This window comes from Convolutriloba macropyga, chromosome 8 (genome assembly GCF_964194025.1).
Source record: "Convolutriloba macropyga chromosome 8, txConMacr16.3, whole genome shotgun sequence".
Classification (NCBI taxonomy): Eukaryota; Metazoa; Xenacoelomorpha; order Acoela; family Convolutidae; genus Convolutriloba; species Convolutriloba macropyga.
This window is the reverse complement of record NC_134475.1, coordinates 15,942,791-15,965,483: the sequence shown is the minus strand read 5'-3', so window position 1 is coordinate 15,965,483 and position 22,693 is coordinate 15,942,791. Positions and strand designations below refer to the sequence as shown.

General features: G+C 35.4%; 1 protein-coding gene across 1 annotated transcript in view; it reads left to right on the top strand.

Annotated features, from left to right (window-relative positions):
- The first annotated feature begins 2,822 nt into the window (after positions 1-2,822).
- The window catches only part of LOC142344509 (2,3-bisphosphoglycerate-independent phosphoglycerate mutase-like), a 57,625-nt gene continuing 37,754 nt past the window's right edge, over positions 2,823-22,693 (top strand). The window contains exons 1-4 of the mRNA XM_075396223.1: positions 2,823-3,473; positions 3,776-3,975; positions 15,330-15,471; positions 17,507-17,732. Of these exons, the coding sequence (XP_075252338.1) occupies positions 2,838-3,473; positions 3,776-3,975; positions 15,330-15,471; positions 17,507-17,732 (1,204 nt within the window). The 5' untranslated portion in view covers positions 2,823-2,837. The remainder of the gene's footprint in view (positions 3,474-3,775; positions 3,976-15,329; positions 15,472-17,506; positions 17,733-22,693) is intronic.

Here is a 22,693-nt window from a genome sequence, read left to right as displayed (position 1 = left end):
GCGAGCGGCTATTTTTCTCTGTGGGATAAATCTACATTGTTTTTGTGTCACAAATTCATACCTTATTATCAGCTTAGGCAATTGTCGATCTGAGCAGAGTTAATATTTGTTCGTGATAGTGAATTAATTTTTGGCCACACATCTCTTACCTCACCCCCAAAATAACTTTTCCTCACTCTGAAATTGATTTGCGCATACTTTAATAGGAGAAGTTAAGGTAGCTTAAATTGAAGGTTATCCGAAGGCAGCTTTAATGAAAACAATTTTTTCAAAAAATTGGGTCTATTTATTTATTTCTGTTTTAAACTACAATTACTATTAAAATACACTTGAGCACCAGTTTCGGAGCAGCAAATAATGACCAGAGAGGATCCGAAACAGCTCACTGGGTTCCAGGCAGGTCTGATCCAAGATGAGCTATCATAAAAATTAAACTAAAAAAATATGGCCTAAATGTTGGTTGAAATGAAAAATCGTGAATCACTTGAATGATTAATGTTTGAGATAGATTTTTACTTTTGTGTCACGTTCTCACAAGTATCACTTTTACTAATAGGATTAAAAAAAATTAACTTTAAAAATTGGAAAGTGATGAACGAAATGAAACTTGGGCCCTGCGATTTTCATTAAATGATTTTATCTTTAAAAATTTCCTAGCATTTATTTTTTACACAGTAAACTGACTAGGTGAAAAAGTTTGTCCAAAAGTGTCTGGAACAAACAATTTACTCTTTCAATCTGTGCATTTCATTCTCCAACTGCTGCGAAGACAAGGCAGCTATGTTCTTCAGATAAATTTCTAGTGAAATCGAAAAATTTAAGGCTTTAGTTCCTCGGTATTTCAACGAAACTTTCTCCCAATTTTTTTTTCATTTGTAGAAGCTTAAATAAACCCAATTCTTCATGCTTCTTTTTGATTGTTGAGGATTCACTTGATGATACGGCTATTCAAATAGCTCGAGCAAATGTCTCCTCGCACGCTTCTAAGAGCGAATTTATCAAGATGATACACATCAAGCTGGGCAACAGAGATTTTTTTGTGTTCCTCGAAATTTTTTTCTCGAGTATTGTCGATATAAACAGCTAAACACTTTTTATATCCTTTCTGCGCAACATTTCCGGATAACTTTACTGCTTGACAAAAATGCTGGTTGAGCATTCTGACTTACAGTTTCCAGATATATATATATATATATATATATATATATATATATATATATATGTGTGTGTGTGTGTGTGTGTGTGTGTGTGTGTGTGTGTGTGTGTGCGTGTATGTATGTATATATATATATATATATATATATATATATAATAGAAAAAGTACTGAGCAAAGTATGGAGCCTTGCGGTACCCCTGTCCTAACCATTTTACTTTCCGACAGAGTTTCACTTTCTTGACGCACTGTTGCCTATTTGTTACATACGATCTAAACCGTCATGAGCAACTCCTCTAATTCCATAAACATTTAGCTTCCGAAGCAGGGGATTATCATCGATTATATCAAATGCCTTTCTCAATCTAAACCAATGCACTTTTCTCAGTGCACTGTAATTTCTCCAAAATCTCAGTGATGGCGTCAACTTTATATCTCCTGCTTCTGAAGCCAAATTGGGATTGTAATAGAAGTTCAAAAGTTTGGTAATAAGAATAAATCCTTTGATGCGTGATCTTTTCAAAAACTTTGGAAATAACTGGAAATATAGGGATCAGCCGATAGTTGTTAACTTGATCCCTAGCGCCAGATTTATGAATGGGTAAAACCTTGGTAATTTTGAGACAATCGGGAAATTTACCACGACTACAAGATTTGTTCATAAAGGTAGTGAGTATAGGAGCTACTATTTCACATGAAAACTTTAATACATCTCCTGAAATTCCATCGAGATGCTCAGATTTGTGGTTTTCAAGGATAAATACAGCTTCCTGAACTTCAGTGCAATCTGTAGGTATCAGATACATGGAAAATTTTACTTAATATAAATTCAGAGGCTCCTCTTCAGTTATCACTCTTTGGCCCAGTGCGATATCAGCTGTTGACAGAAAAAAATATTAAAAGCTTAACTAAATTCCGAATCGCCCTCTATCTCTTCTCCGCCTAAGTTAAATTTTGAAGTAACTGTTTTGGTTTCTGTTTACGTATAAGCCTATTAAGATTCCTGAAAAAGGTGTGTTTGTCCTCGAGAGAACTTCAGAACAGCATATCGTAATAAGCAAGGCACGTCAAGGCACGTTGTCGTTTTATTTATATCCTCTTTCCAGATCACTCCTTCTCTTGTCCAAAATGAGCTAATTCTGCCATCACGTCTCATTGCTCCAATAGCTTTTGGGATATCCTAGTTTTTGGGTTATCCTCACTATTTCTGCATGCTTCCAATCTTTCAAATGCTTCTTTTTCTCTAAGAGATTTATTTTGCTCACTATCCGAGCAAAACTTACAATGATTGGACTTGTGGATAAAGCCCTTGTTCTAGGAAGAGGATGCGCTACTGATAGATCTTAGTTCTACATCAGAGCCAATTTGGCTTGCAACATTGATAACTTTTTCCATTGTTTCATCATTACTCTCGATTTTTTTCTATCAGTGCTGTCTAATCTTGTACTTTCAGCTACACCATAAATTGTGACGCTCTCTCTTTTGTTGTAGGCCACCAATTCTTCAGCTTCGGAAAGTTTTCTTAGCTTGGATTGTTTTTCACTAAATGATAAATCTTTCCTGACGGTCTCCGGAATCTCTGTCTTCGTTCGTTCCAACTCCTCGTTTATTAGATTCTTGAAACTCTCTTAGGATAAATTCTATTTCACCTGAGTAGATCCAATAAAGGAATTAATTGGATTGGATGCTTAAGATAAGAATGGTCGCAACTGACAACAAAGTGTGTCTGATTGTCATCGACGGCTGGGGCATCGCCGAGCACACAGAGGGCAACGCTATCAAGAATGCTTACACTCCAGTTATGGACGCCCTAGGAGACGATACACCTCGTGCCACCACAATAGATGCATCTGGCCTGGCTGTCGGGCTACCCGAAGGTCTTATGGGCAACAGTGAAGTGGGTCACTTGACAATCGGTTCCGGTCGCGCTTTGTATCAGGATCTAGTTCGAATCAATCTTGCCGTCGACCATCGCGAGGACCCGAAGAAAGGATTATATAATAATGTAAATTTAAAAGCAGCTTTTCAGCGTGCAAGAAGTACAAATGGTCGGATCCATTTTATGGGTCTGGTTTCCGATGGAGGAGTTCATGGACATATAAACCACATGATGGCACTGTTTGATGCGGCCAAGAGAGAAGGCGTGAAAGACGCCTTTTTGCACTTTATTGGCGATGGTCGAGATACCAGGCCTACAACTGGCAGCGGTTATCTGAAGACAGCCCTGGAGCATTTTAAAAATACTGGATATGGAAAGTTGGTAGATGTCATAGGCAGGTACTATGCCATGGACCGTGACAAGAGATGGGAGCGAATTCAGGTAATTAAAAAAATAAGTCGAAGAGATCTGTGGAAGCACTAAGAAGCTGAGTGAGAAATTAAATTTGTACTCAGGTTTTGAATAAGACGTATTTGTCATCTGGAATTTCTGATTAAGGTAATGCAAATTGTAAAGAGAAGTTCAATACACTCTGTAGATGTCCTTTTGCTTGAGTCAATGAAACCAGATTTCCCCAAAACCCCGCAAGTTTAACTTGTTTAGTACTTTTTATTCTCAGATAGTACTACTGTAAAATATGGAACAATTTGAGTGCTTCCATGTCAATGAATACGTTGTGGTAGATTGCGTACGAGATGTTGACTCAGCGGAAGGGAGAGAAGGTTGCAGATGCAGAGGCGGCTGTCAAACTGATGGAGGAGAGGTATATAAAAGAGGGAGATGAGAAACAGACTGATGAGTTCATGAAGCCGATTGTAGTAGGGCCAGATTACGAAGAGGGTACATTCAAAGATGGCGATACTATGGTTCTGTTCAATTACAGGTAAGCTTCAGCTTTTCATTAAGTTAATAAAAGGTTGAAAGTGCAAACAAATATATATTATCAAAACAGGATTAAAAGTTATAAGCATAACGCACATAAATGGAGCCTTAAATTTTGGCGCTACTGGAAGCTTTTAATGGTTTCGTGTTTTTAGCCGAAGGCTTTTAATGGTTTCGCGGTTTTGGATTGTATTGGTACTGTTTTCGGAAAATATTTTTACACATTTCATTTTACGATGACTTCGAACTTTCGAAATGGAAAAAAACAAGTAAAGCCCGAGTGACGATAGGTTGCTTTAGAGTCGTTAAGCTGGCTTTTGTACGTGCTAAGTGCCTTAAGTTGCTAGGCAGGCCTGAATTAAAGGTTAAAGATGAAATTGACAGTTTCTGAGCCCTGCTGTAGGAGTATTTGACATTTGGGGGCTCAAAAAAGTTCTGTATTGCCTACAATTAGTTTACGGGGTGGATTTTGCTTGAGGTCTCCGCCTGCTTGAGGTCTGTTGTTTTGAGACATTAAGTAAGCGTTTCATCAGGTAAGATTGCCTTGAATTGGTTTTATAAATGGTCTGAAAGTTTTGGTTTTCGTTTTTCAAATATATGATTAATCTTTTTTCAGCTTTTAGCTGCATTATTGCGTGCATTTTATTATGAAGCTTTGCTTTTGAAGACATTAACGCCAACCTTTTATTAAGAATTTTCCAAAATTTTTGCTAATTTTAATTGATGGCGGTTTTGTTGCTTTTTGTTTTCTTTTCTTGTTTTTGAGTTTGGAAAGGAAATACTGGTTTTCAATATCGTATCGCCAAAAGTTTAATTGCTTATTTTGATAATTTGTCTCAAAATTTCTGAATTTTTTAAAACTTTTTTGCTGCTTTATTGTCTGGTTGTCGGGTGAGGGATTTCTTAGTGTTTCATACAATTCTTTGATTTCTACTTCAGGACTTCGTATGTTCAATAATTCGTCTTCTTTGTTTTTTGTAACGACCCCGGGTATTAAAGCTTCTCAGACGGGTATTAAAGCGCTCCTATTTTTACAATCCAAGAATTGGATTTTATTGGTGCTGTCTTTTTTAATAGTCGCGAAGCGATGGCGGCTATTATTGGGGAAATCGTGTTTTTTTACTATTCAAAGAATTTGAATTGCATTGGGGCGCTGTGTTTTTTTTAAGATGTATTCACACATTTTTCAATGACTTCGATCTTTCAAAACAGGATAAACAGGTAAAGCCCAGCGGGCATTAAGTTTCGTTAGAGGCCCAAAGTGGACGTTAGTTGTCCTTCAAGTGCATAGAGTGGTGCAGCTGCTGGGATGGCCTCAATTTAAGGTTAAAAAGTCATTTTTAGGAGTTTTGAGTTTTTGGGCTCAAAATGGTGCAATTATTCATGTATTTTGTATTTTTTTTTAGTTTTTTGTTTAGTCTTAGGTTGAAGTTTTTAAAAGTTGATCAAGGACTTGATAATAGAACACTGTATAGTTTCTAGTAACAATGGATTGGTTTTCAACATTTTAATGTCTCGATTTTAAGCTTTTTTGATAAAATCTGCAATTTCTTTTAAGGTCTCCTAAAGTCTTTGTCAATTTTTGAAATTTGTTCATTCTCAAGAGCCAGGGAACCTATTGTATGGTCTGAAATAAGTTACTGCATGGTTGTTAGTTTCAATGGATTTGTGTTCAACAATTTCACTTTTCGAATTTTAAACATTTTTCAGTTTTTCTTGCCTAAGTAGCCAAATAACTTCATACAGAGTTTGATAGTATGTTAGTAAATAGTTGCAAGGGGGCAATTGAATAGTTTTCAACATTTTAATAGAACGAATTTTTGAAATTTGAAATCTATAAAATATTTATATTTATAAATATTTATAAATATCTATATATTTTTTGCCAATCAATCTTTGAACCCATTAATTTTTTAAGGCTTGGAATTGGGTTACTGGATATCCTCTGAAGACACAGAAATGATTCGTAAGATAATAGTCACATTTTTAAGCAAAATTTCACTAAAAGTTGTAATTGATTTCATTTTTTAAAAAAAAATTTAGTCCTTTTTGAGTTAATCGGTCTTCAAGGGCCAATGATTTTTTTCAGGCCTTGCAGATATAATAGTGCTGCAATTTAGAGAAAAAATTGGTTTCAAACATATCGTTGAAATAGATATATTTAAAGAGATCAAATTTTGCCCTAGGGTAAACGCTTCAAACTTTTACCAATGATTATATTTTTGTTTAGTTTGTTTGTTTCTCAATTTTTTGAGATAATTTTGTTTGTGTTTTGGCTGGCATTGTTCAACTGATCTGCTGGCCAGGCAGAGTATTCTAAGTTTTTCATTCAATTCTTTGAATTGCATTTCAGGACTTGTCCTGCTTTGCTTCTTTAATTCGTCGTCTCTATCGATTATTCTTGCCACCTGACTTCGTGGAATTGACAGTTTCAGTGATTTCTACTGCTTTTCAGTTAAAATTTGTATGCGTGACGTCATTTGCTCTGCTTCTAGGTCAATTGCGTGACTTACCTTACTAAAAAAAATGACTTCTGAACTCGCTTAACTCTAATTTTTAACTCGCATACTACCATTTCTACGCAGATGATACCGTTCTTTATTTTGTATTCGGTTCGACCCTCAGTCAATGCATGTTTGATAATATTTTGACCTCGATTCAGCGTTGGTTCAGCAATGCAAAATTGAAATTGAATGCGGTTAAGAGTGAGTATATCATTATTCGGAAATGTAAAATTGTTAAACATGGTCTCTTACGTCTGCCAGAAGATGGTAACTACACTGAACAGGTAAAAGTTCTAGGTTGTTATATTGATTGTCAACTTACTCTGCAACGACAGATTAACTTTGTTTGTTCGAATTCGTTTTTTTATCTAAGTATGGTCAATTCGAGATCAAGTTAAAACATTAGTCCTAATTGAGTTATTAAAAGTTTTAGTGTTATCACGTGTTGACTACTAAAATTCGCTTTTCTATGGTCTTGCGAACTTTTTATTAGCAAAGCTTCAGCGAATAATGAACTCTACCGCGCGTTTGATTTTTCGATTGTCACCTTCAACTCTAACCTCGTCATAACTGAAGCAGCTATACTGGTTGCCAATTAGGCAACGCATTATCTTCAAAATCCTATTGTATGCGCATCGCTTTGTACATCAGGCTGGCGAACTCCCACTATATTTATCGGATTTAATGGAACAAAACACGATGGTTACAAGGTCTCATTATTTTTACAATTTACATGTTCCCAAATTTCGCTCTAATTTTGGAAGACGTTCGTTCTCGCATGCCGTCGCTGTTGAGTGGAATACTCTCTTTTGAGCCGAAATTTATACCATCTGAAATTTTAGTCAGGCGAAAATTCAAAACTTATCTGTTTTAATTTTCCTGCACTGTTGAGATTTTAAATGGTGCTTAAACCGATATAATAATAATTATTATGAACATTTATTAGTTAAAGGTCAATAGTGTGTATTTAAGAAGTGCCAAACGTATATGCCCATATTGTTGAGTATTAGAGTTTTGAGTTTTTGATTTCAAATATTAATTTTGAAGACGCTTCATTAAGGCTTTTTCCTTATGGAGCGTATGTTTCTCATAGAAATGACAGTCCGAAGCTAACCAAAAAATCTAGTGGTCTATTAAATGACTTGTGGTCGATCTGTCTATTTTATTTCTATAGTTGTTTCAATTCATGCAAGGCCACAAGCGTCTATCGCGGCTATTTTCCGGCAATCTGCTGGCTATGTTTTTGTAAGATGTTTTCACACCTTTTTTCATGACTTTGGGCTTTCAAAACGGGATAAAACTCAGTGGGCATCGGGTTTTATTAGAGGACTCTAGCCCCGTTTAGTAGTCCTACAAGTGCTTAGAGTGGTAAAGCTAATAGGAAGGCCGTAATTTAAGGTTAAAAGATCTTTTTTAGGAGTTCTTCTGTTTTTTCGAATTTTTTTGATTGGTCAGTTTTGAATTGACCTATTTCAAAGTTGATACAGGTCTTTTGGAGAAAAGTACTAACTTTTGCAAGTTATAAGTACTTTTCTGGCCATTTTTTGATCTTTATGTTTTGGTACTGCAAACTTAAACACGCAAAGCATTACTAAGTTTTGCAATTTCGTTTTTTTGAAATTTTTGAGTAGCTTCGGTCAGCCTCTCAACGGCTATTATTTGCGCGCCCGCCTTTTTTCTATCGCAAAACTTTTTGATCACGTTTTTCGCTTTACATAATTCACGATTTTGACGCGCGAATTCTGACTTCAATCACCGTTTCAACTGAATGGATTTTTATTTCTTTCCTGTATTGAATGTCGTAATGTAGTGAATACAGTCAGAGTCAGCAGCAAAATTAGAAGAAACGGGATAAATATAATGACCGATCATTATGTCATAGTGCATTAGGTTATCAAAGTTCATTAAAGCGATTGCTAGCGCGCATTGGTATTATGCCTAATAGCGTGCAGTTTAAGAGCTGATTTAACTGTAATTTTAGAGTCCAGCCAAATATGCAGATTTTTCAAATAAAAAATTTCGAAACTTAGAAAATTTCTGTAAATTTCTATCTTTTAATTATATTTTTCTGTTTTAATCCCAATGTGCCTCAAGCGTGTCAACGGCGGCTATTTTCCGGCACTTTGCCGGCTACGTTTTGAAGTTTTTCTGAATTTTTTTGTCATTTTTTGAGTTTTTCTGGTCATAGGGGCCCGAAAATCTCCTTTAGAATCTGATATTAGGTTACTGCATAATTTTTAGCGGCAATAGAATTGTTTTCAATATTTAATTTTTGAGAACTTTAGCACTTTTTTGATAAAACTTTCCAATTTTCAAGTTTTTGTGATTTTGTTGTTTTTCTTGCCTGAGGCGTGACAAAGCCTCCCCTACGGTGTGATGACATCTTACTGCACAGTTTTAAGTGACATTGAATTGTTTTTGATATCAAGAACTTTAGCAGCTTTTGAAATGACGTTTGCAATTTTCTTTAATTTGCCTTCTCCATTGTTTCGTCTCAGTGGCCAGGTAACATCCTCTACGGTTTGATTTTTGATACTGTATTGTTACTAGGGGCAATAAAATGTTCAGCATTTAAGTAACACGAATTGTTGCAATCTTTTGATAAAATATGCCTTCTTTTCATATATTTGGAAAAATTTGTCATGTTCCTAGTTTATTTATCTTTCAGCCTATGAAATTTTTCGAAGATTATATTTGTTCTACTGAATAGCCTCTCTCCATGTCAATGAATACGTTGTGGTAGATTGCGTACGAGATGTTGACTCAGCGGAAGGGAGAGAAGGTTGCAGATGCAGAGGCGGCTGTCAAACTGATGGAGGAGAGGTATATAAAAGAGGGAGATGAGAAACAGACTGATGAGTTCATGAAGCCGATTGTAGTAGGGCCAGATTACGAAGAGGGTACATTCAAAGATGGCGATACTATGGTTCTGTTCAATTACAGGTAAGCTTCAGCTTTTCATTAAGTTAATAAAAGGTTGAAAGTGCAAACAAATATATATTATCAAAACAGGATTAAAAGTTATAAGCATAACGCACATAAATGGAGCCTTAAATTTTGGCGCTACTGGAAGCTTTTAATGGTTTCGTGTTTTTAGCCGAAGGCTTTTAATGGTTTCGCGGTTTTGGATTGTATTGGTACTGTTTTCGGAAAATATTTTTACACATTTCATTTTACGATGACTTCGAACTTTCGAAATGGAAAAAAACAAGTAAAGCCCGAGTGACGATAGGTTGCTGTAGAGTCGTTAAGCTGGCTTTTGTACGTGCTAAGTGCCTTAAGTTGCTAGGCAGGCCTGAATTAAAGGTTAAAGATGAAATTGACAGTTTCTGAGCCCTGCTGTAGGAGTATTTGACATTTGGGGGCTCAAAAAAGTTCTGTATTGCCTACAATTAGTTTACGGGGTGGATTTTGCTTGAGGTCTCCGCCTGCTTGAGGTCTGTTGTTTTGAGACATTAAGTAAGCGTTTCATCAGGTAAGATTGCCTTGAATTGGTTTTATAAATGGTCTGAAAGTTTTGGTTTTCGTTTTTCAAATATATGATTAATCTTTTTTCAGCTTTTAGCTGCATTATTGCGTGCATTTTATTATGAAGCTTTGCTTTTGAAGACATTAACGCCAACCTTTTATTAAGAATTTTCCAAAATTTTTGCTAATTTTAATTGATGGCGGTTTTGTTGCTTTTTGTTTTCTTTTCTTGTTTTTGAGTTTGGAAAGGAAATACTGGTTTTCAATATCGTATCGCCAAAAGTTTAATTGCTTATTTTGATAATTTGTCTCAAAATTTCTGAATTTTTTAAAACTTTTTTGCTGCTTTATTGTCTGGTTGTCGGGTGAGGGATTTCTTAGTGTTTCATACAATTCTTTGATTTCTACTTCAGGACTTCGTATGTTCAATAATTCGTCTTCTTTGTTTTTTGTAAAGACCCCGGGTATTAAAGCTTCTCAGACGGGTATTAAAGCGCTCCTATTTTTACAATCCAAGAATTGGATTTTATTGGTGCTGTCTTTTTTAATAGTCGCGAAGCGATGGCGGCTATTATTGGGGAAATCGTGTTTTTTTACTATTCAAAGAATTTGAATTGCATTGGGGCGCTGTGTTTTTTTTAAGATGTATTCACACATTTTTCAATGACTTCGATCTTTCAAAACAGGATAAACAGGTAAAGCCCAGCGGGCATTAAGTTTCGTTAGAGGCCCAAAGTGGACGTTAGTTGTCCTTCAAGTGCATAGAGTGGTGCAGCTGCTGGGATGGCCTCAATTTAAGGTTAAAAAGTCATTTTTAGGAGTTTTGAGTTTTTGGGCTCAAAATGGTGCAATTATTCATGTATTTTGTATTTTTTTTAGTTTTTTGTTTAGTCTTAGGTTGAAGTTTTTAAAAGTTGATCAAGGACTTGATAATAGAACACTGTATAGTTTCTAGTAACAATGGATTGGTTTTCAACATTTTAATGTCTCGATTTTAAGCTTTTTTGATAAAATCTGCAATTTCTTTTAAGGTCTCCTAAAGTCTTTGTCAATTTTTGAAATTTGTTCATTCTCAAGAGCCAGGGAACCTATTGTATGGTCTGAAATAAGTTACTGCATGGTTGTTAGTTTCAATGGATTTGTGTTCAACAATTTCACTTTTCGAATTTTAAACATTTTTCAGTTTTTCTTGCCTAAGTAGCCAAATAACTTCATACAGAGTTTGATAGTATGTTAGTAAATAGTTGCAAGGGGGCAATTGAATAGTTTTCAACATTTTAATAGAACGAATTTTTGAAATTTGAAATCTATAAAATATTTATATTTATAAATATTTATAAATATCTATATATTTTTTGCCAATCAATCTTTGAACCCATTAATTTTTTAAGGCTTGGAATTGGGTTACTGGATATCCTCTGAAGACACAGAAATGATTCGTAAGATAATAGTCACATTTTTAAGCAAAATTTCACTAAAAGTTGTAATTGATTTCATTTTTTAAAAAAAAATTTAGTCCTTTTTGAGTTAATCGGTCTTCAAGGGCCAATGATTTTTTTCAGGCCTTGCAGATATAATAGTGCTGCAATTTAGAGAAAAAATTGGTTTCAAACATATCGTTGAAATAGATATATTTAAAGAGATCAAATTTTGCCCTAGGGTAAACGCTTCAAACTTTTACCAATGATTATATTTTTGTTTAGTTTGTTTGTTTCTCAATTTTTTGAGATAATTTTGTTTGTGTTTTGGCTGGCATTGTTCAACTGATCTGCTGGCCAGGCAGAGTATTCTAAGTTTTTCATTCAATTCTTTGAATTGCATTTCAGGACTTGTCCTGCTTTGCTTCTTTAATTCGTCGTCTCTATCGATTATTCTTGCCACCTGACTTCGTGGAATTGACAGTTTCAGTGATTTCTACTGCTTTTCAGTTAAAATTTGTATGCGTGACGTCATTTGCTCTGCTTCTAGGTCAATTGCGTGACTTACCTTACTAAAAAAAATGACTTCTGAACTCGCTTAACTCTAATTTTTAACTCGCATACTACCATTTCTACGCAGATGATACCGTTCTTTATTTTGTATTCGGTTCGACCCTCAGTCAATGCATGTTTGATAATATTTTGACCTCGATTCAGCGTTGGTTCAGCAATGCAAAATTGAAATTGAATGCGGTTAAGAGTGAGTATATCATTATTCGGAAATGTAAAATTGTTAAACATGGTCTCTTACGTCTGCCAGAAGATGGTAACTACACTGAACAGGTAAAAGTTCTAGGTTGTTATATTGATTGTCAACTTACTCTGCAACGACAGATTAACTTTGTTTGTTCGAATTCGTTTTTTTATCTAAGTATGGTCAATTCGAGATCAAGTTAAAACATTAGTCCTAATTGAGTTATTAAAAGTTTTAGTGTTATCACGTGTTGACTACTAAAATTCGCTTTTCTATGGTCTTGCGAACTTTTTATTAGCAAAGCTTCAGCGAATAATGAACTCTACCGCGCGTTTGATTTTTCGATTGTCACCTTCAACTCTAACCTCGTCATAACTGAAGCAGCTATACTGGTTGCCAATTAGGCAACGCATTATCTTCAAAATCCTATTGTATGCGCATCGCTTTGTACATCAGGCTGGCGAACTCCCACTATATTTATCGGATTTAATGGAACAAAACACGATGGTTACAAGGTCTCATTATTTTTACAATTTACATGTTCCCAAATTTCGCTCTAATTTTGGAAGACGTTCGTTCTCGCATGCCGTCGCTGTTGAGTGGAATACTCTCTTTTGAGCCGAAATTTATACCATCTGAAATTTTAGTCAGGCGAAAATTCAAAACTTATCTGTTTTAATTTTCCTGCACTGTTGAGATTTTAAATGGTGCTTAAACCGATATAATAATAATTATTATGAACATTTATTAGTTAAAGGTCAATAGTGTGTATTTAAGAAGTGCCAAACGTATATGCCCATATTGTTGAGTATTAGAGTTTTGAGTTTTTGATTTCAAATATTAATTTTGAAGACGCTTCATTAAGGCTTTTTCCTTATGGAGCGTATGTTTCTCATAGAAATGACAGTCCGAAGCTAACCAAAAAATCTAGTGGTCTATTAAATGACTTGTGGTCGATCTGTCTATTTTATTTCTATAGTTGTTTCAATTCATGCAAGGCCACAAGCGTCTATCGCGGCTATTTTCCGGCAATCTGCTGGCTATGTTTTTGTAAGATGTTTTCACACCTTTTTTCATGACTTTGGGCTTTCAAAACGGGATAAAACTCAGTGGGCATCGGGTTTTATTAGAGGACTCTAGCCCCGTTTAGTAGTCCTACAAGTGCTTAGAGTGGTAAAGCTAATAGGAAGGCCGTAATTTAAGGTTAAAAGATCTTTTTTAGGAGTTCTTCTGTTTTTTCGAATTTTTTTGATTGGTCAGTTTTGAATTGACCTATTTCAAAGTTGATACAGGTCTTTTGGAGAAAAGTACTAACTTTTGCAAGTTATAAGTACTTTTCTGGCCATTTTTTGATCTTTATGTTTTGGTACTGCAAACTTAAACACGCAAAGCATTACTAAGTTTTGCAATTTCGTTTTTTTTGAAATTTTTGAGTAGCTTCGGTCAGCCTCTCAACGGCTATTATTTGCGCGCCCGCCTTTTTTCTATCGCAAAACTTTTTGATCACGTTTTTCGCTTTACATAATTCACGATTTTGACGCGCGAATTCTGACTTCAATCACCGTTTCAACTGAATGGATTTTTATTTCTTTCCTGTATTGAATGTCGTAATGTAGTGAATACAGTCAGAGTCAGCAGCAAAATTAGAAGAAACGGGATAAATATAATGACCGATCATTATGTCATAGTGCATTAGGTTATCAAAGTTCATTAAAGCGATTGCTAGCGCGCATTGGTATTATGCCTAATAGCGTGCAGTTTAAGAGCTGATTTAACTGTAATTTTAGAGTCCAGCCAAATATGCAGATTTTTCAAATAAAAAATTTCGAAACTTAGAAAATTTCTGTAAATTTCTATCTTTTAATTATATTTTTCTGTTTTAATCCCAATGTGCCTCAAGCGTGTCAACGGCGGCTATTTTCCGGCACTTTGCCGGCTACGTTTTGAAGTTTTTCTGAATTTTTTTGTCATTTTTTGAGTTTTTCTGGTCATAGGGGCCCGAAAATCTCCTTTAGAATCTGATATTAGGTTACTGCATAATTTTTAGCGGCAATAGAATTGTTTTCAATATTTAATTTTTGAGAACTTTAGCACTTTTTTGATAAAACTTTCCAATTTTCAAGTTTTTGTGATTTTGTTGTTTTTCTTGCCTGAGGCGTGACAAAGCCTCCCCTACGGTGTGATGACATCTTACTGCACAGTTTTAAGTGACATTGAATTGTTTTTGATATCAAGAACTTTAGCAGCTTTTGAAATGACGTTTGCAATTTTCTTTAATTTGCCTTCTCCATTGTTTCGTCTCAGTGGCCAGGTAACATCCTCTACGGTTTGATTTTTGATACTGTATTGTTACTAGGGGCAATAAAATGTTCAGCATTTAAGTAACACGAATTGTTGCAATCTTTTGATAAAATATGCCTTCTTTTCATATATTTGGAAAAATTTGTCATGTTCCTAGTTTATTTATCTTTCAGCCTATGAAATTTTTCGAAGATTATATTTGTTCTACTGAATAGCCTCTCGAGACAGTGAAATGGTTCCGGAGATATTTTTATTGCCAAGTTTTGCAACATTCCATAAAATTTTGCAGTTGTTTCGAACGTTTTAAAGTTGCGAATTTAAAAATGTTTCTTTAAAAATTTTGCAATTTTCATTTTAAGGGTCTTGTTTTTCTCGGTCTTTTTCTGTCTTTTTTGGCCAACAAATCTCTTTCATGATTGATGCGTCGATTAGTGGATTTTTAAAATTGAATCAAGTTGGGATTGTTCGTTTTTGGCTGGCATTGCTCAATTCATCAATTGATCAGGCGCAGTAGTTCCAAGTTTTGCTTTCAATCCTTTGGATTGTATTTCGGGACTTGTCCTTCTACATTTTTTACATGTTTTTTTTTTGTTTACATGCGGCAATTTCACTTTGATTTTTACTTTTTGATTTTTGGATCAATTTTTTTTTCTAAATGGTTTTGCCAATCCATTCATATATCATTCTAGGCCTAGTTTTTTTGTTTCAACCAAATTTTCATTTCTAATGCGTTAATCGCAAGATCGGTCCTCCTATTCCCGCGCTCCTATTTTACCTTTCCCCCATTTTGTGACCATTACAATCATCAGATCTTTTTTCTTTCCCAGTCATTGAGACGGACATCAAGTAATCAATTTTGATTGATGATTACATACTTGTAATCTGGACGAATAGCTGTCTGTTGTCTTAGGTCTGACAGAATGCGCGAGATAGCGGAGGCAGTTGGGATGAAGCCCCCCTTTGAGACATCTGTCATTCCGAAAGACACTGCCCTCTACTGCATGACACAGTACAATGCAGCTTTTCCCATGCCTCAACTCTTTCCACCACAGGTGAGCAGTTACAGTACCATATAAAAGTTGGAAGGTTGGGAGGAGTCTTTGAATGGGTGAGGTAACCGGGATCTCATATTCTTATGGGAGAGATTATTCACCTTAATAAGGGTCCGTTGGAGGTGATAGGGTGGAGCACATAATCCAAAAATGATTTCTGGCTAAATGGTTTTGTGACCTTGTTATCTGGGTAAAAGGTCATCTGTCTAATTAATTGCTCTCAAACGAAGTTTGTAGCGATTATATTAGTCCTGTCGGTCTTTTTTATGCGATTTTTCGCTTGATCAATTTTTCGTCTGACGCATTTGACTTTTCGTCCTCAAAAACGGGATAAACAGGTAGCGCCCAGCGGGCATTAAGTGCTAGTAGAGCCTTTCAGCTTACTAGTCTTCAAGTATGCGATTCACAGAATCTGTTTTGGATACATACTTATGGTGCAAAGGGCGGTGCTTAGAGATTGACCCCCCCCCCCCGCTGTTGCCCCCCCCCCCCCCCACTTGCCACCCCATCAGCCCCGGTGCACCCTCGCTGCGCTCACTTACGCCCTTCAATTAAGCTAAAGCTATCCTCACTAAACTGTGCCTAGCTACTGACGAAGCCAACCGCTCGCCGGTCGTTTGAGAGCAATTCGCCCGACGTTAGTCGGTTATGTTTACATCTTTCAGTCAATAGGAGGGGAAAAATTGGTCATGACCTGTCATTTAATTGATAAGAAAAAAAACCGACGGTTATAAAAGCCATCCCCTCTTAGTAAGTTCTCCGCAAAATTGATTAAAAATTGATAATTATCACTTGACCCGTTAGGAGCCAGTTAAATATAGTAAGCCTCTTGCAATGAGTATAGTAAACCTCTTAATAAACATCTGCATTCTAATTCTGCAATGCTTAATATTAATTGTCCGTTCTACCGTCCAGGTATCACTTTATGCTACTCAATAAAGTATTATAAACGCAGTTTTATATACGTGAGTATGCTATGAACTAAGAGACCTAGTTGGCTGGAAACATTCTTAAGTTTCTATATAAGTTTTTAAGTTTTTTTTTTACTAGAATCGGTGATCATATTAGCGGCTGATGATACTAATAGATACATACTCCCTTGTTGGTATGTTATTTTTAATTGCTCTCGTAGAGAAGCAATTATTGTAAACGTGTGTGCCTTTTTTATGCAAAATTTTTGCTTAACAGTTATGACTTTTCGAGTGACTTTTACGCACATGACTTTTTGCGTTTGGCGTGATCTAAAATTCTCTCTCACTATCAATTTCAAGCAGCTGAACTCAATTGGCGGCAATTTAATACTAAAAGTCAAATGAAAAGTGCGCCGAATTGAAGCAGGCTGCAATTGATTATAGCTCCCACTAGTCGTTCGAGAGCAATTCTTCCGACGTTTAGTCGGTTATGTTCTAAACTAGAGCATAGGATTATTTAGTTATTGGTACCCACTGAACGGAGCAACATTTTAGAATAATCTCCCCAGGACCATCAAGTTTTTCTGCAAGTGTTGGTATTTTCAGATTGAAAACGGTTTGTTTTCCGAGTTATTTCCGAAATTTGAGTCCTCGAGTTGTTTCCGAAATTCTGGTTGTTCTCATAAAATTTTGCATCTTATCCATTGACTTCTTTGCGTTTGACTTCTTATTTTGTGTTTGCGAGATCTAAACTGGCCTCATTCATAATTATGAGCAGCTGCAGTAAACTGGCGGCAGTTAACAAAATGTCAGACAATCAAAAGCGACAACATAGTTATGAGCCCTAATATCATATGTAACCCCTTAGTGAAGTTTGGATCTATTCTGCCCCCCCCCCCGGTGTTTTTATGCGACCAGTTACAAATTATATGTTATATAGCACGTTACTATGTAAAAAATAGCACGTGCGTCTGGGGGCTTAAAAGATAAGCCCACTAAGCTGGGGGGGGGGGGGGGAAACAGAATAGATCCTGAAGTATTGTCCCCCTCATCTCTGAAGCAAGCTTCATTTGACCTCCCTCCTGCCGTTTGAGAGAAATTATTCCGACATTGTGTTGATTTAGATTCCAGCTAATGTGTTGGCCGAAGCTATTGGCTCTCAGAGTGTCCCTCAGATGCACGTTGCTGAGACTGAGAAGTATGCTCATGTGACATTCTTCTTCAATGGAGGCCAGGAGAAACAGTTTGCAATGGAGGAGAGGGTCATGGTCCCGTCGCCAAAGGATGTGCCCACTTATGATCTCAAGCCAGAGATGAATGCAGCTGGGGTTGCGGATGAGGTCATCAAAGGCAAGTTCCAGTTTTTAAATTGAGATGCTTGAGATCCACGCTTTTGTGTATACCAAGAGTCGTAACGCAACAATCATTTTGGATCTGCTATCCTTTGGGCGGAAAATGACTCTCGTAGCCTAGTCCCTATGAGTTATAACACTCCTGGTCGCGCTTAATTGTAACTAATCTATGTGAGCAGGATCGAATATTGTCTTGTATGTTGCAGCGACAGGAAATAGCTGGTGGATATTATTTGTGACTCTCAAGCACAAGTACCATAATTTTATTTAATGATTATAGCTGCGAAGCTGTAAGCTGAGCGTAGCTATATTGCGGTGCTCTTGGTTTTTAATAGCCGCCCTCATCTTCTCAGCCGGCTATTATAACGCTCCTATTTTTTTACAATTCAAATTGGGGCGCTGTCTTTTTTACGACTCGAAGAGGAGTATTGGAGAAGTCCTTTTTTTTAATCAATTTTATTGGAGTGAATTTTGAAGCGGGAAATGAAACGCGTGAAAAAATTTGGAGTGATTTTAGCGCTGAACAAAAGTGAAGAGCGGAGCGAAAAGAGAGTGGTTTTTGTTCATACCGCTGTTTTTGAGAGAGCGAAAAATTGATGTGTGAAAAAATTTTCTCTAAGCGAGCGAAATTTTTTTGTTCACGTGCGGCATTTTAAAGCAGTTTTTTTCATTTATTTTGGTTAAGAGGTTTGGTTATGATTTTGTTTTAATTTTAGGCTGTTTTTGGTAGTGGTTTGAAGGTTTGAAATTAATATGAATTTTATGATAATTCGGAAGTTTTTAACGTATTTTGCCGATTTTCGGGCTAATTTTTCGCGTTTTTTGACGATTATTTTGTTTTACTGGCTCTAATGGGTATTGAAGGAACCCCTTCTACTTAACAATTTTATGATAACAATTGGTTACATTTTTGGGGGTAAGAATCATTTTTTTGTTGAGAAATATGACAAAAAATGGCGAAAATTGGGGCTGTTTTTTGGAGAAAATTGGCGAAAATTGGAGAAAGTTTTTGCAGTTTTTCGTTTTTTTTCTGTTTTTAGCTAAGTTTCTTTGCCTATTATGACTTGTCTATCGTTCTGCGAGCATCTGGATACCCTATTGGCTGACGGGAATTTTTCTTTGGATTTATATGTTTTTGAAATATTAAAAAAATTAGTAACTTTTTCCAGTTTTTCAGTGACAGTGAAAGTGAAAGAGCTTTTTTTCAATAATTTTAGCCTAATGTATTTTTCAAAATTCACATAAGTGGTTTTTGTCAGTACTAGTTGTTTTGATGAAGTTATTTTGGCAGAGATAGTTTTTCGGGATCTCAATTTATAACAAAAATTAAATCAGATTTTTTATCATATTTTAACAGATTTGATTTTATTGTTTTTACTTTTTGTTTCATGACTTTGTTTCAAGATAATCATAAGTTAGTGAAGGCACGTTTTGTTTGATAAGTAGTATGATGGCGTTTAAATGGATTTTCACTTCGAGTCGTTTCCGGAATTCTTCCGGCCAGGTTTTTTTTTAAGATCTGTTCACACATTTTCATGATTTTTGAAGTCAAATTGGAGTAGTGATTTTGGTCATGCTGAAACAGGAAATGTAGCGAAAAAGCGAGTGGTTTTGCGGCGTGAATGTTTTCCGCTCTAATTTTAAAGTAGAGTGAGAAAAAGGGGTTTGAACAAAAATTCGGTTTCTCGGTAGTGGTTTTTTGTTCACATGCGGCAATTTCACTCTGATTTTTACTGTTTTTTCGATTTTTTCTGAATGGTTTTTCCAATCCATTTACAGCTCATTCTAGGCCTAGTTTTTTATTTGAATTAATTTTTTGTTCCTCGCTAGTGGTTTTTTGTTCACATGCGGAATTTTGACATTAATTTTGTTTTTTTTTCTTATTTTTTTATCTGATTTTTTTAAAAATGGTTTTCTCAATTCACTCATGGTCCATTCTAGGTCTAGTTTTTTCTGTTTAGTCAATGAAAATTCTTTGAATTGTACGTCAGGACTTGTCCTGCTATGTTTTTTTACTTCGTCAAATTTTTTTCGCTTTACCATTTTGCCGCTTTTTCGACATTTTGCGTGACATCTTTTTGACTTCTCTAGGCTAGTTTCTCTCTTCTTTCATTCTGCTAAAAGTGAATTTGAACATCAGTGGCTCACAAAAGCAATTCAAAATGAACAGAGTCAGTCTAAAAATTTGAAGTCAGAAATAGAAACGGGATAAACCCATAAAGCCCAATTTTAGATGCCCGCTAATTGAACGTCGTTCCTGTAAGTCTTAGTTACCATCTCTAATGCTTATTGGTTTTGATAGTAGCCCCTGCAGCCTCTCTCTAAGAAACACAATTATGTTCAACTACGAATTGCCATCAAATTATATTGGACTTAAAAAATGTTCGTACAAAAATCTTTATTTTTCAATATCTATTTCAATCCCAATCATGCTTATTGGAATCAACGGCGGCTTTTTTCCGGCAATCTGCCGGTTATGTTTAAAAAGTAGTTTTTGACTGAATGGCACATATAGATAACCGTTTTTAGCCGTTTTTTCATGTAAGTGACCCAGTTTTTTTGCCTGTAATTTGGTTTTTTGTAGAAATAAATTTTATTCGATGCTATATTGAAATGTTAACCTCAGAAATTGATGCCACAGTGTTTTGCAGAGCCCGAAAATGCGTTTCAAATTCATATTGGAACATATTTCTTGATTTTTTGTTAATTTTTGGCTTTTTTTCCTAATTTCTTCATTTTTGGATCTTTTAACCGTCTTTTTGTCAAAAATCAGTTAATATGGCAACTTCCTTTTGACAATTCATATACTCAACGCCTCTTTCTATCTCGATGTAATTTTGTTTTATAAAATTGTACATATGCTTATCCGATTTTGGCAGTTTTTTTTCCCGATGATTGTCCCTTTTTTGTTTGTGTTTTGGTTTTAATCACTAGAAAGTTTTTTGTGCAACATTAGGGACTTTAATTTCGTTTCAATACGTTTTCAATCATTTTGTGGCGTTAAGTTTTTGAAAAACACTTAAAACTTTTTCGTAAATGCAGTATTAAAAGTTTTTTTAACCTTTTTTTGCAAAATGTTTCATTGTTTTGTTTGTTTGAATTCTGCTTTTTCCTATTTTTTTTCTTTGCAGGAGAATAGATCTTTGTATCGGATGACTCGTTATCTTTTCTATGTCTCGAATAATGAACAATGAAATGTATACGTGTTTCTTGATTTTTTAAATTTTATTTTCTACTTTCAAAAATTAGGAATGTCTTTCAATTACAGTGTTCCTTACATTGTGTCCATACTCTTCACATTCTAGTTAGTATCATTCTAGCTTTGTCCTGGCACCTACATTTTTTTCGGTATATTGATTTTTTCGGTTGTTAAAAAATTGAATCCTTTCAGCTTTTTCGTAGATTTTTGTAATTTCTTTTTTTTTGCAATTGTTTTCATTCAACACAAGGCAGTACTGAGAGTTTGCTAGCAATCCTTTTCCAAATTTTCCACTTCTTACTATTTACTGCAACTTTCTTCCGGCCTTGGTATTAGTTCAAACGGTTTTTTGTCTTTGAATATTCTGCTGCTTATGTCTTCTATGATCAATTTGATATTGCAATTAGTATGAAATCATGTTGTCTAGCATATGTACAACAAGCAAGAAGTATGTGTTGTTTTTGTCTTAATTGCAGTGATTAGAAATCTAATTGTAGTGGTTTTCTGGTGCTTAAATTTGAGCTTTCTTTTTGAAAATTTTATCGTAGTTTCTTGATTATTATCTGCCGTTTGCTTTCGCGATCTTTTTGAGATTAGTATCATGAGTTATTTTAGGGCAATGGATAGCCTTATTAGTTTGTTAAGTTATTTGACCATTTTGATTATTTCGGACTTTTTTCGACGTTACCAAACGTTTTCAATAATATAAAATTTTGCTGCATCTTGTTTCTCTGGGTGACAGTGGTTTAAGTTTCACCAATTTATAGATCAGACCTGGGGAGGTAATGAGTTTAAGGTTTAATACAAAAGCTAATGGCTTCCACTGCAATTAAGGTTTTTGTTTGCAAAGTTTTGACTCTTCGAGTCGCTTCCGGAATTCTTCCGGCAATGTTTTTTTTATTTCGTCGTCATGATTTTTGTTACGACCATATGACGTCACAGCCATTTGCACCTGAATTGCAAGCGTGACGTCATTTTTCGCTCTTAGTGGAGCGAGTTTTTTTTTCATTCGCGTGATTAAATTTTTGGTCACACTTGACTTACCTCACTCTCAAAAATGACTTCCTCACTTTGAAATTGACTTTTATTTACTTTAATTCAAAGAGATAAGGTCAAATGGGTGTGTGTCACTAAATGAGGATTAATTGAGATCAGCTAATAGAAGCAGCAATAAATAATACAGATTTGTAATCAAAATATAACAGATCAGCCTTAAATGAAGAGACAAATTTTTTTGGTCTGTCTTTATTGTTTTTTTAGACGCCGATCTACGAATCTTTTGCGGCTATTTTCTGGCAATCTGCCAGCTATTTTTTTTAAATCAATTTTATTGGAGTGATTTTTGAAGCGGGAAATGAAACGCTTGACAAAAATTGGAGTGATTTTGGCGGTGAACAAAAGTGAAGAGCGAAGCGAAAAGAGAGTGGTTTTTGTTCATACCGCTGTTTTTAAGAGAGCGAAAAATTGATGTGTGAAAGAATTTTCTCTAAGCGAGAGAATTTTTTCGTTCACGTGCGGCTTTTTGAAAGCAGTTTTTTGCAACTTTTGATGGTTGTGAGGTCTGATTAATTGCTCTCATACGAAGTTTGTAGCAATTATATTAGTCCTGTCGGTCTTTTTAATGCGATTTTTCGCTTGACCGATTTTTCGTCTGACGCATTTGACTTTTCGTCCTCAAAAACGGGATAAACAGGTAGCGCCCAGTGGGCATTAAGTGCTCTTAGAGCCTTTCAGCTCTGTTTCAGCTCAAAGTGTTTTGG